General features: G+C 37.9%; 4 protein-coding genes across 4 annotated transcripts; 3 read left to right on the top strand and 1 right to left on the bottom strand.

Moving 5' to 3' along the window:
- Positions 1-173: 173 nt before the first annotated feature.
- LOC106397514 (rab3 GTPase-activating protein non-catalytic subunit) lies at positions 174-2,428 on the top strand. The gene is made up of 8 exons (XM_013838103.3): positions 174-582; positions 703-837; positions 917-1,108; positions 1,198-1,259; positions 1,335-1,495; positions 1,568-1,716; positions 1,788-1,928; positions 2,024-2,428. Exons 1-8 carry the CDS (start codon positions 238-240, stop codon positions 2,204-2,206), a joined length of 1,368 nt encoding a protein of 455 aa, XP_013693557.1. The 5' UTR covers positions 174-237; the 3' UTR covers positions 2,207-2,428.
- A 691-nt stretch (positions 2,429-3,119) lies between these two features.
- Positions 3,120-5,304, top strand: LOC106401372 (uroporphyrinogen decarboxylase 1, chloroplastic). The gene is made up of 6 exons (XM_013841877.3): positions 3,120-3,367; positions 3,445-3,611; positions 3,764-4,431; positions 4,496-4,731; positions 4,801-4,992; positions 5,064-5,304. Exons 1-5 carry the CDS (start codon positions 3,345-3,347, stop codon positions 4,967-4,969), a joined length of 1,263 nt encoding a protein of 420 aa, XP_013697331.1. The 5' UTR covers positions 3,120-3,344; the 3' UTR covers positions 4,970-4,992; positions 5,064-5,304.
- Positions 5,305-7,656: 2,352 nt separating this feature from the next.
- On the top strand, positions 7,657-12,217 carry LOC106397771 (phosphoenolpyruvate carboxylase 3-like). Its single transcript, XM_013838397.3, has 10 exons — positions 7,657-7,810; positions 8,003-8,214; positions 8,668-9,062; positions 9,136-9,443; positions 9,530-9,633; positions 9,714-9,804; positions 9,891-10,045; positions 10,141-11,139; positions 11,211-11,597; positions 11,684-12,217. The coding sequence occupies exons 2-10, from the start codon at positions 8,047-8,049 to the stop codon at positions 11,978-11,980; spliced, it is 2,904 nt and encodes a 967-aa protein (XP_013693851.1). The 5' UTR covers positions 7,657-7,810; positions 8,003-8,046; the 3' UTR covers positions 11,981-12,217.
- Positions 12,218-12,454: 237 nt separating this feature from the next.
- LOC106399930 (TPR repeat-containing thioredoxin TTL2-like) lies at positions 12,455-16,817 on the bottom strand. The gene is made up of 7 exons (XM_013840370.3): positions 14,705-16,817; positions 14,446-14,641; positions 14,188-14,375; positions 13,780-14,113; positions 13,465-13,669; positions 13,279-13,385; positions 12,455-13,205 (listed from the first exon to the last, which is right to left on the bottom strand). Exons 1-7 carry the CDS (start codon positions 15,721-15,723, stop codon positions 13,053-13,055), a joined length of 2,202 nt encoding a protein of 733 aa, XP_013695824.1. The 5' UTR covers positions 15,724-16,817; the 3' UTR covers positions 12,455-13,052.
- Positions 16,818-18,962: the final 2,145 nt, after the last annotated feature.

The raw sequence follows: 18,962 nt of genomic DNA, 5'->3' as shown, positions 1-18,962 counted from the left end.
TCGAGCAGATGAATACGACTGCGTTTAGGCCTGTTAATTAAGAAGGTGGATACCATACGACGGCGTTTAAGCCTATGAATACTAAGTCGACCTAATACGGCGTCGTTTAGAATCGATGGATCATCATGGATGGCGTTTAAGCTGATTAATACGACGGCGTTAGACGTTAATACCCGACAAGCAAGAGTAACTAACTAAAAATCCTGTCTTTTTTTTTCTTTTCGATTGAACTTTACGATGGCGAAGAGGATACACCTGACGGAACTAGGCTGCATCGCGTGCGAGGAACTCACCGAGCTCGGCGCGGGAAAGGAAGGTTGGCTCGTGAACAATCCAAACCTTCTCTCCGCACTCGATTCCCACTCTATAGCCCTAGCCCATCGATTCCTCATCCTGATCGTGAATTGGGCTGATCCCGACTCTCTTCGCGTCAAGATCAGACCCGATCTGTCTCCCATCGAGGCGGAATCTATCACAGCGATCGAATGGTTAGTGTTTGACGACGTCAGAGTCGTCCTCGCCGGAACCTCCTGTGGTTATCTCCTGGTTTACTCTATCGCCGGTGATCTGATTCATAAACAGGTAAATAAATTTCATAACTTTACTACTGATGTTTGGTTTAAACAATGTTGTCCGAACGAACACGTTGCGGCAGTTATTTAGTTTGGTTAGTGATCTTATGTATATATATATATGTTACAGTTGGTGCATCCTAGCCGTATATTGAAACTAAGAGTACGTGGCACTAAAAAAGATTTGATGCAAGAGACATCTTCTGAGGAGATTAGCATTGTGTTGCCTGGCATTATTGCTCGCTTTGATGGCTCTAACATTCAGGTAAAGCGTTGAAAAAAACTTCTGACGTAATGGGAACTGGTAAGTTCTGAGACTTTTTGTCTTTATGATTTTTGTATAGAGTATGCTTCAGAAATGGTTTCAAGAAAAAAATTCAAACTTTTGGGACCAAAAGAGTAAAAAGAGTGATCCGGAAGATACTGGGAGTTTGCACCAACGGTTACCGTATCAGATATGGAATGTCAACAAGAACGGTGTGTGCGTTGATGCTACTATCACTGGCATAATGCCTCCTCCGTTACTGGAACATCAGGTGATGACTAGTGATGTGTGTTTGATTTTTTTTCTTGAAGGAGATACTCTTTGGTTTATAAAATGTTGATGATTTTTATTCTTTGACAGTCAAGTCAACGTTATTACTGTGCAGTGACCATTGGAGAGGATGCTGTAATCTCCGCTTACAGGTTGATAACGTTTTCGATGGTGTTACTTTCTTGGTGTTCTTTTGTTTGATTAGAGTTATTATGCTTCTTTGAAAGGCTCTCAGAGGATAGAGGTAGGTCGCTTGTCGGAGCTATTCTATCAAAAGTTGTGCCTGCAGCTGCTTCGACCATTGCTTCTTTTTCAAAACTGATCTGGAGAAGTAATGATCAGTCACCAAAGCGAAAGCCAGAAGCTAAGACTCAATCATTCGCTCGAGGTAGATTTCATTCACTAGACTAGACCACTTTGTGAGCATTCATAACCTTTTCAAAATTTTGGTGGTCTCCAGCTTCATCCTTGACATGTATAAAGGACTACCCAAGAAAAGGCGAGAAGCTGACGTTATCCCCGAGCGGGACATTAGCTGCTATAACAGATTCTCTTGGTCGTATACTTCTGCTAGACACTCAAGCTCTCGTGGTTGTCCGATTATGGAAGGTTCGTTTTAGCATCATCCTTCACACTTTTTTCTTCTCCTTAAAGAGCTTTACAGAGTTTTTCTTCTTTAGGGTTATCGTGACGCTAGCTGCGTGTTCATGGAGATGTTAGCCAAAAAAGATAAAGGAAAATCTGTATTTCACTCAGAACCGGTGAAAAGCGATTACTGTTTATGCTTAGCCATTCACGCACCACGCAAAGGCATCATCGAGGTAAACGTTGTCGTCTTCTCTCTCTCAAACAACATTATAGTTGGTTTGATTATATGGCGTGATTTGATTTGATTTGGTACGAACTTCGAAAGCAGGTGTGGCAGATGAGAACGGGGCCGCGTCTTCTAACGATTCAATGTGGGAAAGGTAGCAAGTTGTTGCAGCCTGCGTACAGGTTTGGATCAAACTCTTCATCTTCTCCTTACATTCCTCTTGAAGTCTTTTTGCTCAATGGAGATTCCGGCCAAGTCTCTATGCTTAACCGATCTCTGTCTTAAGTAACCTTTTCATTTTTTTTTTTTGTCTTTTCTACAAACCTTTTGTGCATAATTGATTACAAGAGCAATTGATCTATAATATGTTTTTAATCAAGAAGAAGAAAGTTGCAGTGATTCTTAAATGTGTAGTTAGTGTCTTGTGTGATATTCTTCATAACATTGTAAGTAGATAGTGTCTATTTATTTGCTTCAAAGATTCAACAAATAGTTTTGATACGTTTCTATGGTTGGTTTCACAGAATGTAAGAGAGTAATCAGATTTAAGGTATGAACATACCAAACCATAGGATGCACAATAGATTCGTTAATCGCTATTGTTGTGATAACTAGAAAGGTTACAAACTTACAACTAAGATGTGATATTTTCTCTCATTTTTAATTAAATAAATTGGAGAAATCACGAGTGACAATGGATTGATAAGCACGTTCAAGAGGAAGCTGGAGAAGAAGGGGTTATGGTGGTGAAGAATAATGTAGTGGTCAATGGATATGGAAGCACACAGCAAGTGTATAACTATTGTTGACCAAGGTTACTCTAGGAACATCACTAGCTTCAACTAAACCTCATTCTATATAACAAGTTTGAAACGGTTTAAACATCTAATCATGACCTCGCTCTTATTTATTCTCTTATTTTCAGACAATATCTCAGATTATCTTCATTCCCATTCCATATTTTACTCCAAAATAGAGTGAGAATGGAGATGTACTTGGTCAGGCTTCTTTGCAAATAAACACTCTGGATTAGAACCGGTCCATCAGGGGTTGGAAGGTTGATAAACCGATTAATTTGAATTACTCTCAAAGTGGAAGTTGTGATAGTAATAGATATCAGATTAAACCGGTGTGACAAGGTAATTTTTAAAAAATTCGATGGGTAAACGCTGTATACCGAACCAAATTGTACCGGTAATTTTACTCGAGGAGCAAGAGAATCCGAACGGTGGGTCCTACTATTATCCAGATAGATCCTACGTGGCTACAGTACAGCCGTCGAGATGATTGACTTTAAAAACGTCAAACCTTGTATCGCATCTCTCGCTTGCGGCGATAAGGAAACACCAGACCAACACAAGGAGGAGCGGGGAAAATCAGACAGCATTTGATTCTCGAACTTCAGGTTCTTCTGTGTGTGAGAATGAGTTTATCATCACCAACCAGGTCCGATAAAGTTCCAATTTTTTTCCGATTTTTTTTCTTCTTATTTTAGCTAAATCTAATCGGAGACTTGTAAACAGTGCTTGCAGCTCGTCGAGATGTTACTCCTCAGGCTTATCGTTGCCGATAGGGTTCCGATCAAGTCCCATCAATGTGGGATTAGTTTCTTACCCAAGAAGACACACTAACTCTCCTCGGAAGCTCGTCATAGCTTCCTCCTCATCCTCATCCTCATCCTCATCCTCAGGTTCGTATCTACTCTAATCCAATTTCTCCAAAGTTCCATGCTTTGAGTCTCTTAGCATAAACTGTTGCTTCTTAGTAGATAAAGTTTCCAGTTTTAGGTCACTCACAGTTGATAGCCTTCCTAATGAATCTCCCTCGCATTGTTAAAATCAGATCCTTTATTGGTTAAAGCTGCTAAAGGGGAAGCAGTGTCTCGCCCTCCAGCTTGGATGATGAGGCAAGCAGGAAGGTACATGTCCGTCTACAAAAAGCTAGCCCTGAAGCACCCTTCCTTCAGAGAGAGATCAGAGAACACTGACCTCATTGTGGAGATCTCTCTGCAGCCTTGGCAAGCTTTTAAACCCGACGGTGTCATCATCTTCTCCGACATCCTCACTCCCTTACCCGCCTTCGGCGTCCCTTTCGACATCGAAGAAGTCAAAGGCCCCGTGATCCAGTCCCCCATCAGAACCGAAGATGATCTCAAGAAGCTGCATCCCATTGATCTTGATAAGCTTCACTTCGTTGGAGACTCTCTGAAGATACTGAGGCAAGAGGTCGGGGAGCATGCTGCTGTGTTGGGTTTCGTTGGAGCGCCGTGGACGATAGCGACTTATATAGTTGAAGGAGGGACGACTCGGACGTATACGGTGATCAAGAGTATGTGTCACACTGCACCTAATGTACTGAGAGCTCTTTTGTCTCATTTGACTAAAGCAATCACGGAGTATGTTGTGTACCAAGTTGAGCACGGAGCTCACTGCATACAGATATTTGATTCGTGGGGTGGGCAGTTGACTCCTGAGATGTGGGAGCGCTGGTCCAAACCTTACATTGAAGAGGTATAGTTTAAGTGTTTTTGAATGATTCTCTTTGTTTGGCGTTTTAACGTTTTCTTTTTGGCAGATCATTCATGCTGTGAAGAGAAGATGTCCAGAGACGCCGATAGTTTTCTACATCAATGGAAACGGTGGCCTTCTTGAGCGGATGAAAGGAACCGGAGCTGATGTTATTGGACTTGACTGGACTGTAGATATGGCTGATGGAAGGAGGAGACTGGGGAGCGATGTTAGTGTGCAGGGGAATGTTGATCCAGCTTTCCTATTCTCTCCGCTTCCTGCTTTAACTGAAGAGATTCATAGGTGAGTAGTTTACTTTGTGCTTATATCCAATTCAAGAAACTGAAAGAGAATGTTTGTTTTTGTGTAAAGAGTTGTAAAGAGTGCTGGACCAAAAGGGCATATACTCAACTTAGGACATGGAGTCTTGGTAGGGACACCAGAGGAAGCCGTAGCTCATTTCTTTGAAACGGCAAGGAGCTTGGATTACAAAACGTTTTTCCAAAACCATGTTCCTGCAGAATCTGAATTGGTTGCCTGAGGAGAGGAATGTTGAATAGACAGGTGAGAGACAAGTCCCCTTTCTGTTTTAGTTTTGTGAACATACGTTTGAATCTCTTTGGTTTTTGGTGCAGGAATCAGAGAAAAACGTCTGTTTCTGACTCATAATCTTATCCTAGAGTGAGTGACTTGCTTTGAGAACAGGCGACACTGTCCCGGTTTTAACTTTAACAGTGTCTTGAGTTTGAAATTTTCCCTGTTTGTATTCTCGATCTTTATTTGTTGTATCTTCTATGTGAAACCAAGTAGCTTGTTTTTGTATCATGAACTGAAAAAAAAAAGGTAAAAGAAGCCACTGATCTCAGTCTGTATCAATTTGGGCGGGTCTGATTTGGTTATTCAATGTAATTTCCCGGTTAGTTTTTCTGGATGTTAACCGGAAATACAAACGCATATAAACATAACGCCAGGTATTGGGCCTTCTTTCCTTCTTTTGTTGTTATGGGCTGATAAATCGTAACTACATATAGTAGCACTTGTAAGAGTTATAGGAAACAATGGCTTTGATTGGTAAAGTATTAGAAAGTGAGAAACAATTTTTGTTATCAAGTAAACTAATATTTTCCTGGGTAAATCTTTTCTTCACTTAGAAAAACAGAAAATGTATCCCTCATAATGTGAATTCCATGTAAATTTTTTGTATCACTCTTTTACTCTCACAAATGTACCGATCAGAGCCAATACATAAAGTTTTACACAAATTAAAATATAATGTGTGTTTAGGATATACGTGAATCAAACGTTTGGATGGTTTTTTTGACAAAAACGTTCGGATGGCGGGATGGGTGTATCATTGTCTTGTGTCATCATCTGAATTCAAATCCGTATAATGCTTGTGATGAATTACAAATTGCTGAATATTTAAAAAAAAATGGGATTGTAAAAGTTAATTTACATTTGTTCAAAAAAAGAAGTTAATTTACATAATGCAAAGTCAAATGAAATCGCAACATATTATTACGTATAAAGTAAGATTTATTATTTTTGTTAAATACAGAGTAAGATTTATGATTGTCATTTAGATTATGCCATTTACCCGGTCTTTCGTGCCGGGAAAATGAACAGTTGCACTTTTCTGTCTACCATGGCCAGTGGCCGTGTTTGCTTTCGTGAATCATCCCATTTATACTTTTTAACTATTAAAAGTTCGGTCACTGTTGGCTGATTGGCTCGCTCTCTTCGGATGTTTCTGATAAATAATGTTAACTATCATCTAATACGTCAACCTAGTTATCACCGACACTGACCCCACGCCAGCCCACTATGCCTAAGCCATTTAGCTATTATTCAATATATTATCCAACTGAACCTAACTATTTCTTTAACGTAGAAAGGGATCTATAAGGCTATAAACTATATAAAGTTGTTATATTTAATTCAGCATTATTGCTAAATTTCAAATTAAGAAGACGCCATGATTCATCAAACCTATAAATAAATACAAAAGGGTCAATGATACATGTTCGAACGAATCAGTATACCCAAGAGCCAATTTTCTAATACGTTTTAAAATTCACAGACTTTTTGTTTTCTTGGTAAAAGTTTCATGAACTTTATTTTTATTTTTTCTACTCCAATATTTGGATTGTTTGAGACGACTTGTTTTAATCCTGCAGTTTGGAACGTAGTTACGTATGGGATCTAATTGTGTAATTTTTTTTTTTTAAACTTTCTAATTGTGTAAAATTGTGAAATGAATTACATTTGAACCGAATATTCTAACAGATCAAGTTGGATACAGATCATTGATCAAGAACACTTTTTATGCTAAGAAATTACAAACTTGGTTGACTTGTGTACATATTATAATGACAAATTCAATGATTCGAAATTTGGAATATTCCATTGCTAAGCAATGAGAATACATAAACCTATACTGGAAAGTATATTTTTTATAAGAAGTAAAATGAATAATTGGTCTTGAAATTTTAATAACTTTTTAAAAAGTCAACTTTATCGTGTAGGCTCAGAGATTTGTGCATCATCGTGCATAGACAAGGTGCATGCACGAATTCACATGATCTTCTTTTCTGTCTTATAAGCTTTTTTTTTGTCAACCTTCTGTTTTATAAGCTAAAAAATCAATTATTGTTTACTACCAGAACTAAGAATTAACCCAAAAACACAGAAGATAAGATCAAAACGAAACCTATTAAACGTAATTCCATAAACCCTGTTATACATTTTACAACTAGGTAACTAAGGAAGAAGATTCTTAGAAAAAAAAACTTAAGAAATCAAGATCCATTAGGTATTTGATCTGTATCTTAAATATAAATTACTTAATGATTGCATAATATTTCGAATCCAAATAATAAATCAATCTAGTGATCTACTATCACTGATAGTTTCATTTTCTTATTTTGTAATCTATATAATTCTAACGGTCAGTACAATTAAGTAAACTACAAAACTAATGAAATATTTTATTCAAAACTTCTATTGTAAAACCCAGCCCTAAAGAAAACTAAAAATCCAGACGCAACCATTTAAAAAACAGATTTGACTGAATACAATTATACATACATTCATATCTTTTTTTACAAAACTAAGTAAAAAACTTTTGTTTACCGTATGAAATGGAATGGAGTTAATGAAAAGATTCTTTCATTTATGTTATGTAATCTGATTGTACTATACCTAAAAAAGATGCAGAATATCCGTCAGTATTATTCCTTCACTACAAAGAATAAGATGGACTGACGCCTATCACACTTCCTCTATATAAACAGTGGATACGCTCTCATCTCTGAATCTGATTCCACCATCTAATAACCTTTTCTGAGTTCAGACCAATAACAGTTTCTTGTCTTCTTAAAAGGTTCGTTGTCTAAAAATCATTAAAACTCTGTTTTAAAAAGATTTTATTATTTTAACTATGGGTTTTGATCAGTTATAGAATTCCCGATTCCACCGGCGAGATTTTTGTCATAAATCAACAGATTTTGCATTTTTTTTTTATTTATCATTGGATAAAAACAAAAAACCTTTCCTTTTGATCTGATGATTACAGAAGAACTCAAAAAGAGTGCCGAGAGCGATTGATCAACAACGATCATGGCGGGTCGGAACATAGAGAAGATGGCGTCCATTGATGCGCAGCTTCGTCAACTGGTTCCTGCTAAAGTGAGTGAAGACGACAAGCTCATCGAGTACGACGCTCTTCTCCTCGATCGTTTCCTCGACATTCTCCAGGACTTACACGGAGAGGATCTCCGTGAAACGGTACCAAAACTTGATTTTTCTTTTGATTAAATCGATACCCATTTTCTCAGATCGCATAAAGTTCAAACCTTTAGAAAAACACATGTTGTAAAGATGCAGGGCCGTGCATGAGCTATTGGAGCAGTCCAACATGGTCCAAATCTAAAACAATTTTTTTTTTTGAAAATAATATATAAATTATGGTCTAAAACTTCAAAAAATTTAGATATACTAATAAATATAGAGTTTATAATTTCAAAAATACGTCAAATATATATATATATATATATTTATATTTATAGGGCTATAAACTTTTAAAACTATTTAATTGCATAGCTAAATATACATTTAATATTTTTTTGAACATGGTTCTAAATAATATGAGACGGCACTGTGAAGATGGAACTTTTTATTTAGTTACGTTTAGATTCATTAACAGGTTTGGTTTAAATTTAAATGGTCTTAATGTAACAGGTACAAGAGCTGTACGAGCTCTCTGCTGAGTATGAAGGCAAACGTGACCCTAAGAAGCTTGAGGAGCTAGGGAGTGTGCTCACGAGTTTGGATCCTGGCGACTCCATTGTTATCTCCAAGGCCTTCTCCCACATGCTTAACTTAGCTAACTTGGCTGAGGAGGTCCAGATTGCTTACCGGAGAAGGATCAAGAAGCTGAAGAAGGGTGATTTCGCTGATGAGAGCTCTGCCACTACCGAGTCTGATATCGAAGAGACTTTCAAGAGGCTTGTTAGTGTTCTTGGTAAGTCTCCTGAAGAGATCTTTGATGCTTTGAAGAACCAGACTGTGGATTTGGTTTTGACTGCTCATCCTACTCAGTCTGTGCGTAGATCTTTGCTTCAGAAGCACGGAAGGTTAGTTTTTTTATACACTTTGTAATGAGAGATCAGTGAGACAATTCTTTTGACCTTTAAAATGGTTTCTCAGGATAAGAGACTGTCTAGCTCAGCTGTATGCAAAGGACATTACTCCTGATGACAAGCAGGAGCTTGATGAGTCTCTCCAAAGAGAGATTCAAGCTGCATTCCGCACAGATGAGATTAGGAGAACACCTCCAACCCCACAAGATGAAATGAGAGCTGGAATGAGCTATTTCCATGAGACAATCTGGAACGGTGTCCCTAAGTTCCTTCGCCGTGTTGACACAGCTCTGAAGAACATTGGGATTGATGAACGTGTTCCTTACAATGCCCCATTGATTCAGTTCTCTTCATGGATGGGCGGTGATCGTGATGGTACAAACTCTTTTTTTCGCATTACTTACCAAGCCAATCTCTCTGTTGTTTGTTTCCTCTTGTTCACCAACTTAACTGAATTGCAGGTAATCCGAGGGTCACACCTGAGGTCACTAGAGATGTTTGCTTGTTGGCTAGAATGATGGCAGCCAATTTCTACTACAATCAGATTGAGAATCTCATGTTTGAGGTTTTTGAAATCTCCACATTTTTTACAGTTTCCCTTCAACAAGATCTCCTCTTGATTCATTATTTTTCTCTTCTTGGCAGTTGTCTATGTGGCGTTGTACTGATGAGTTCCGTGCCAAGGCTGATGAAATCCACAGGAACTCAAGGAAAGACGCTGCAAAACATTACATAGGTTTGTTTGAAGCAGAAAACTTCTATTCAAAAGCACTTTTGCAATTCTTAACTCAATTTTTTTTTTGTTCTTTTGACTCAATACAGAGTTCTGGAAGACAATTCCTCCAACTGAGCCATACCGTGTGATTCTTGGTGATGTGAGGGACAAACTCTATCACACACGTGAACGCTCTCGTCAGTTGCTGAGTAATGGAATCTCTGACATCCCTGCAGAAGCTACTTTCACCAATGTGGAAGAGGTAATAAACCTGTTATTTGTTCCAACTGCTAAATGTTTATTTTACTAGGTTGTTTCCTGATTCTAACAAGCCAGTTATTTGTTCTATCTACGCAGTTCTTGGAGCCTCTTGAGCTTTGTTACCGATCACTATGTGCATGTGGTGACCGACCAATAGCTGATGGAAGCCTTCTTGATTTCTTGAGGCAAGTCTCTACCTTCGGACTCTCCCTTGTGAAGCTTGACATTAGGCAAGAATCTGAACGCCACACCGATGTCTTGGATGCTATCACCAAGCACTTAGACGGTTCCTCCTACAGAGACTGGTCTGAAGAACGTCGGCAAGAATGGCTTCTTGCTGAACTAAGCGGCAAGCGTCCGCTATTCGGACCAGACCTTCCCAAAACCGAAGAGATTGCTGATGTTCTGGACACATTCAAAGTCATCTCCGAGCTGCCTTCAGATTGCTTTGGAGCTTACATTATCTCTATGGCAACTTCACCCAGTGATGTCCTTGCCGTTGAGCTTTTACAGCGCGAGTGCCACGTGAAGAAGCCACTCAGAGTTGTTCCACTCTTTGAGAAGCTAGCTGATCTAGAAGCAGCTCCTGCAGCTGTTGCAAGACTCTTCTCTCTGGACTGGTACAAAAACCGCATTAACGGTAAACAAGAGGTTATGATCGGTTACTCTGACTCAGGGAAAGACGCTGGTCGTCTCTCAGCTGCTTGGGAGCTGTACAAAGCTCAAGAAGAGCTTGTGAAGGTCGCTAAGAAATATGGAGTGAAACTAACTATGTTCCATGGACGTGGTGGCACAGTTGGGAGAGGAGGTGGTCCCACCCATCTTGCTATATTGTCTCAGCCACCGGATACAGTTAATGGCTCACTCAGAGTCACGGTTCAAGGTGAAGTCATTGAGCAATCATTTGGAGAGGAACACTTGTGTTTTAGAACACTTCAGCGTTTCACAGCTGCTACCCTTGAGCATGGTATGAACCCTCCCGTTTCGCCAAAACCAGAGTGGCGCGCTTTGCTCGATGCAATGGCGGTTGTTGCAACCGAGGAGTATCGATCCGTCGTGTTCCAAGAACCTCGATTTGTCGAGTACTTCCGCCTTGTAAGTATTCACATTTGTCCCCAAGATTTATAGTTCAAAGTATTATAACCGTTTGGTTTTGGTTTGTGTAGGCTACACCTGAGCTGGAGTATGGACGTATGAACATCGGAAGCAGGCCTTCAAAGCGAAAACCGAGCGGTGGGATCGAGTCTCTCAGAGCAATCCCATGGATCTTTGCTTGGACGCAAACGAGATTCCATCTTCCTGTATGGTTAGGATTTGGAGCAGCTTTCAGGTATGCAATCAAGAAAGATGTGAGGAACCTCCACATGCTGCAAGATATGTACAAACACTGGCCATTTTTCCGAGTCACCATCGATCTTATTGAGATGGTGTTCGCCAAGGGAGACCCTGGGATCGCTGCATTGTACGACAAGCTTCTTGTCTCTGAAGACTTATGGGCCTTTGGAGAGAAACTCAGAACCAACTTTGAAGAAACCAAGAGCCTCGTCCTCCAGGTATATACAAAAGCAAAAACAGAGTACTCTGTTTCCTCTGTTTCGTATTTTTTACTTGAAGTACCACTAAAGTCCTTTTGTTGTAGACTGCTGGACACAGAGACCTTCTCGAAGAAGACCCTTACTTGAAACAGAGACTTAGGCTGCGTGACTCTTACATTACGACCCTCAACGTGTGCCAAGCCTACACATTGAAGAGAATCCGTGATCAAAACTACAATGTGACTCTGCGACCACACATTTCGAAAGAGATCATGCAATCAAGCAAATCGGCACAAGAGCTCGTGAAGCTTAACCCAACGAGTGAGTACGCGCCTGGACTTGAGGACACGCTCATCTTAACCATGAAAGGTATTGCCGCAGGACTGCAAAACACCGGTTAAGTGAGTTTGAGTCACTGAGAGAAAACAGACTTTTGAGTCTCTCTTTTCTGGTTTTCTTTTTTTAAGAACAATCTCTTTTTTAAAACGAAAATAATAAGTTGTTACGGTTGGATTACAGTTTAATTTTTATGTATCCACACCGTTGAGAAAAGTTTTAATCTTCTCATTGTATGAAACTAAACACTGCTCTGTTTCTGAGACAGTGTTCAAACTTAAATCTTGTCTTTTTGTCTCTGATCTCTATCTCGCGATACCAGAATCACTTTCAGTTGTTGATACTTTTTCCATAAAACGTGTAGTCGTATAAGTTGAAATGTGGTCCCTTAACATGTTTAATCGAACTAGGCCGTTAAAGAAGCGAGGTGCATGGAGGAAACGACACGGTTTTCTATCCAGCTTAATACACACGGCACATATTTCATATACAGCTATGGCATACAGTTCCCACACTCTACTTCTGAAGATGTAACTCAGGAGCGAGTGTTAGTCATTGCGTACTAAAACTGTGTATGCAAATCATTTGTATTGTGAGGAAAACCATAGACGAGCACAGATGAAGATTAGATTAAACTGTTACTAATTGATTCTATAAGAGACTTCTTCATTAACAACAATCATTTTAAGAGGAAAATAGTACGCTCATTTAGCTTGTGTGTGTTGCAAGAAACATCATCGTCCAGTTATTACCATATGAATAACCATCACCATTTTTAATATGACAATGTTCAGTCAGTTTATTCTAGTCATCTAAGTCAGGCACCTTTTACTTTTATTCACTGAGAAGATAAATAAGAAAAACGGTAATTCAACAATATTTTACAGGAAGAATTTTTATTCATGGCAAAAATGTTTTGACAACATGAATGAATGTCTCTCTCTCTTTCTCTGTTTATTTTATAGGGTTTAATCACCTAAGCAAAATTTTGTCTATGTACACATTTAATCTTTAATAACCGAGCAATGAATGAACCGAATCAGAAGTAATCCTCTACCTAACTCTGAGAGATTATTGACAAAAATTTCCTCTTCCTTTTTTTTTAATATGAACCAAGTAAATATGTTTGAGAGTTTGCTAAAGGCCATAGTGTCTCACTGAAATCTCCAGTGCTTCCTTGCTTGGGCACACAATCTCCTTCATCCTAATCCCAACTTTGTAAATCTTGAAGGTTGGCACAACTCTCACTTTCTCTGCATCACCCACTTCAGGACATTTCTCTATCTCCACCTATTCAAACATCACAAGTAAGTTATACTTGTTCACTTACACATATTTTAAAGTTTTTGCTTCTTTTTAAAACCTTGAGGAAGTGCAGTGATGGGTAACGAATACATAGTGCATCCATGAAAATAGATATCTCTTTGCATTGTTGATCAAAGGCTTTCATAAAAAGTACAACAGAAACTCCTGCCACCATTGAAGTGTACAACAAGTTAATAAGTCTAAAAGTTCTGTAAAGACCAGACAAGTATAAATTATCACTTACCAGGACGTGTCAATGCAGCTTTTAACTCTTCAAGGCTAAAAACCTCCTCAACTTCACCTCCAAACTCCATGTTTAAAACTACTTCTCCACGAGATTTCTTCAATGCAACTTGAGCATGAAACAAAGACTCAGCTATTTCTCTGTCATAAGATAGTTCCTTTCTCAAGATTTCATAATCGCTAACTGCTTCAGCCCATCTCTCCAGCTTCATTTTTTTTGCAAGAAGAAGCTTATATAGATGTTACCAACAAGTAAAACGCCAAAAAAACTAACTTATACCATATCTATATATATATTAATATATATAGATGTTACCTTGCTGTATGAGGCAGCTCTTTGACGACGAGCCTTTGTGCAACTCGGTAGAATAAGCAATGCATGGCTACAATCTTCTATTGAGCTCTCCCACATCCCAACTTTAAAGAAACAATCAGCTCTATGACTGAACAAAGTAGCATTGTATGGATCAAACTTAAGGCCTTCTGCATAAGCTGCACTTGCTTCTGTGTATCTTTCTGAGCCATAAAGACCGTTACCACGATCACGCGCCCTAACAATCATTTTAACGTTTCTATTCAATGTTTCAATTTCACCGTTTCGTGGTTCCATCTCTGAAGCTTTCTCTATAAATGTAACCGCATTTTCAAACCTGCAAGAATACATCATCTCTCTTTTACTATGAACATAATAAATAATAAACCAATATGTCTATAAATATATTACCTTCCTAGAGCCAATTCCATCTGAGATTTTACAAAATATGTGTAAGCTTCAGAGATCATATCGAAAAACCGAATCCGTGTGAAAGATGATGGTAATAATATTTCTATTTTGGGGGCAGATGCTAGTATTGTCTGAGCCTCATCAAGCCTTAGGAGCTTCATTAGTGCTTCAACTTTACACATAGCTAGCTGCAGATTTTGAACATATTTTCAAAAACTTTTGATTCTGATTCTTCAAAAGGTAAATACAAGAAGATACCTGAGGAGACATATCAGCTCCAGACTCCATAGCTGCACTTACTTCTGTCAAAACAATATTCCATTCACCACGTCCTCTTGCTTCTGCGCATTTGTTCAAGTGTCTATCAACTTCTTCAAGCACCTTCACCACCATTGGATCTGATGGTTCCTCCACATAAAAGAAGTGCTTCCCCGCATTATCAACTTGACCTAATCTGCAACCAAGACAAGATTCAATATCCTTTCTTGATCAAGAATCTATAAGCAGTTCAGTATACCTAAGAAGCAATGTGGCTAAACGATGATGAGCCCTTGCAAAATTCGGATCCAGTTTAATAGCATGTTCACACTCAACCACAGCTTCAGCAATCCGACCTAAACCGGACAAAGCAGCTGCTCGGTTGCTGCGGTAAGTCGCATTACTCGGCGAGAGCTCTAACGCTCGGTCGTAAAACTTCAAAGCCTCACTGAAACAACCTTTCTTGAACATTTCGTTTCCAAGCCTCTTTACTTCCTCTGGATTCGGACTATTCATCACTCTCTTCCACGACGTATCCACCTCGGAGCCACCACCACCGCTAGCGCAGCGGGAGATTACGAGTGCACCGGAGGAAGAACCAGAACTCGTTGTTAGCTTTGCAGGCGTTGACGAGTAGCTGTTTGTTCCTCGCATTACGCTACCGTATCCGTAGGACTTGGAGCCTGGTCCGAGAATCATGCGTTTGGGAACTCCTTGTGTCATCCCTGTTATATGAACCTTCCCGGACGGGAAAAGATTCCCGCCGGGGAGGATTTTCACCGGCTGCGGCGGCGGAGTCGAGCTTTTTGTTGATCGTTTTGTTGAGCCAGAAGCTGAGTCCGACGCTGAAGAGACCCGTCCCGGTCTCGGGTTCGACCCTGCTTTAGCGCCGGCGGGGTTGCTAGACCCGGAAGTGGTGGACTTGGAAGATTTAGCGGCGGAGGGATTGCTTGTCTTAGAAGTTTGAGAGGCGGAGGGAGCGGTGGCCCTAGAAGATTGTACGGCGGAGGGATTTGACCGACCGGAGTCGGATTTTGTTGAAGCCGGAGTGTGTACGGCACGACCCGATACCGATCCGGATGAGCTAGAACTGAAGCTACTGTTGGAAGTGGTGGTTGCCGCCGAGGTGAGTCCACTCGGTTGTGTCTGAAGCGGAGTAATTGGCGATCCGAATTCGACATGAACATTGTCTTGTTTATTGTTTGTCATATTCAGTGATCTGCGAAGCTTATCGGCGACAGTGTCAGGTTCCGACACATGTTTAATGGGCTTCAACATTGTGTCTTAAAATAAGATTACAAAAAAAAAAAAGATAGCTTAATCGTCTAAAAATCTCACTTTCCCTATGGATTCTCTAAATGAGGAGATAAAACTTAGAGCGATGACCTTCAATGGCTGAACAAGATAGAAACGAAGGAGAAGATTTATACGATCACATATTCCGATCAATGCATCATCGGGAGAGATGGGGATCTCGCGATGAAAAAAAAAGAGCAATGCAAAAAAAAAGAGAGTGATTTCTAGAGAGAGACAAAGTCTCAGAGAAAGAAGAGAGGAAGGAGACGAAGAGCGGAGTGAAACCAAAAAAATAAAGTAAATAATTTTAAAATTCTATTTATTTACTACATCGACTTGTTGAATGTTGACACACAAAAATAGAAGTGAGATTTAATTTGTTTTCTCAACTGTTCTCTCTTTTCTTCCGCTTAAGAATCGTGGAAAGTGAAAAAAAAAAAGAAATTAAGAAAATTTTAGTTCAAGAGAAATCTTTCACCGTACGAATAATTTTAAATTAGAGTTTCCGAGAGAAAAAGGAGATAAAAGTGTTTTTTATTTATTTTCACAAGATTTTGCCTAGTCAAATGAAAACTAATGTACACTATGATCTAAAACTTTTACGAAGTATCTAATTTAAGATTTGCTTGTAGCTATTTTTTAATATTCAAACCCAAAGTCTTGACTGGATCCTTCTCGTAGATTGCGCTCAACACTCTACTATACTACTTATATTATACATAATAAATAAAAATTCAATATTCTTAAAAATAAGCAGATTTCATTTTTTTTTTTTTTACATGGATCTTGTGTTTGTCAATCTCGTAGGAATGTCCTATCAATAAACATTTGGAAGTAATTAAAATTTATAAAATAATCTGCTGTCTTGTCTTTATTTATACTGTCTCGTTTTTCTTACAATATCTAGAAGCTAACTCGCGGTACGTGACGTGCACACTCCTAAAAGCATGCAATCGTAGTTCTTAATTAACATTATCATTAACCAATTGTCATTAGTTTAATTAATTAATCACCCCAGTTCGCAAGGACACATTCAGTATAATACCATGTATTTAAACAAATAAAATAAAAACTTGATTTACCATATGTTTTTTAGTATAAGTGATGTTTAATAGACCACACATTTTTATCACACTTCTTTGTTTTTTTTTATCACACTTCTCTGTTGCTCTGCATCACTGCATGCATGTATATACTGTAAATGTTAACATGTAGTATAAGTGAATAATTATTTATTCACAAGGCTCATCTTGGACAACTTGTAAGACAACAAATTAAATATATGTTACTTTTATTTATTAACATCTGTAAGCGATCACCGAGTAAAGTAATCATAATACCAATACGTAAAAATAGGTTAGTGCAGTGCAGACATACATGTCTGTGGCGTGTGTTTCCTAGAAACAGAATCCTATAGTGTTTATACTTGCGGCTGTGAGATGCGTAAAGATAAATGCAAAAACACTATTGGTAAATAATAGACGATGAATATTAACTTGTTTGGTAGGTTCATGCATGGACCTGCTTCTGACTATCAGATTATATATATGTTGGTGGTTGTAATTAATATGTCCAGGTTTGTTAGTAAGAATAGGTAAGTACGCACTTAATTAAGCACGCATTTGATTGGCCAATATAATATTCCATCCGAATCAAACTGTATAATTTTCTAACAGAGTACATACCGATCTAGGTAGACATTTTACACAAAATGATATAAAGTATTCTTCTTACCTTTGCACTAACGTTTTTACATGAACTCACATATCTATAATGATTCGTATGATAACATAGATTGATTACCTAATTCGAGATTACTGATAAAGAATAGTGTGTATTCTGTAAACTTTATTTTGATGTTAATTCTTAGAGACGGAATACAAACAAAGATGGATGGCATAAGCACTTTTGGTTTGTAAACATACATTGCATCAAACAAATCTAATGGTGTTTGTTCTAATTAATTTGGCATGTTCAAAACACCTTTAAGTAATTTGATGGATGTCTTTGTCAACTAAACGTTGGAATCCTGCTATGACGCCAGATTAATCATCACTGTCTCTGGTTGACATTGATAAGAAGGAGTGGCAGAAGATAATTAAGTACGTATTGAATGATTATAATGTTTTTCTTTTGCCAGAAAATGTTCTCTCACCTTTTCCTAAAATCAGTTACATTCTTTTAAAAAATGACCTTTAAAAAAATCAAAATTTTTGATAACATAAAAAATCTATAATAAAAATAATACATAAAAATCTTGAAAACAACATTAATTAAATATAAAATAATTAAATTAATCTAGTTTTTAAACTATTATTCTAATCCACCTTCTAAACTATAATCACAACCATGTTTAAATATAAAAAGTTTTGATTAATTATATTTTCATTTTTTAATTATATGCTATTTAAGAATAAAAAATGTTTTAGTAATTTTATAATATTCCTAATTTTTAAAGAAAATATTCGGAAAATTGATTTCTTAACAGCAAAACGACTAGTTAGTGGTCAGGGGCTGAGCTATTCACAACATAGTGGGATCAGTTGACCCCACCAAATTTATAAAATTGCTTTGTATTTATTTAAGTTTTATGAATTGATCCCAATAAATTTTACATTTTGACCCCTTTTATTTTTTGTTTAAGTCCTCAACTTTTTATTTCTTTCTTTTTCACCTTCAGTTTCAATTTTTGTAATATATATGACTATGTGAGATAATTTTTCTGGCTCTGCCACTGTTAGCAGTGTTTTCTTTTTGTTAATGCAGATCTAATTATGTTTTTCCTTCTTAATGCATGCATGATTTAAGCAGAATAGGAATGCTGACAACAGAAAATGAAAGATGCAAAATTTAACGAATTGGTGAAGAAGGATGGATGGATTCATTATCATTTTTTATTTTGGTGTTAGCATAGCTTTTGACAGCTTTTGAACATGTTACACGAAGATGGTAAGACTCCAACTTTTTGTTGTTGCGTAGAAGACCCTGTTTCCAGCTTCTTCTTATTCCCTCCGTATCACTTTAAGTGGTGTTTAGAAGAAAAAAATTTTGTTTCAAAATAATTAATGTTCTCATTATTCTAGATAGAATTTAATATTATTTAAACTTTGTGACCAATTGCAAAATACTGATTTTTTTCTTATTGGTTGAATTAATTTCATTTAATGACATTTTTATGTAATCAAGATGAATTGTATAGAAGTTTGTATTTTCTTAGTCCA

Source organism: Brassica napus, chromosome C5 (assembly GCF_020379485.1).
Source record: "Brassica napus cultivar Da-Ae chromosome C5, Da-Ae, whole genome shotgun sequence".
In the NCBI taxonomy this organism is placed as follows: domain Eukaryota; kingdom Viridiplantae; phylum Streptophyta; class Magnoliopsida; order Brassicales; family Brassicaceae; genus Brassica; species Brassica napus.
The sequence above is the reverse complement of the archived record's forward strand: the minus strand, read 5'-3'. Positions and strand labels throughout refer to the sequence as shown.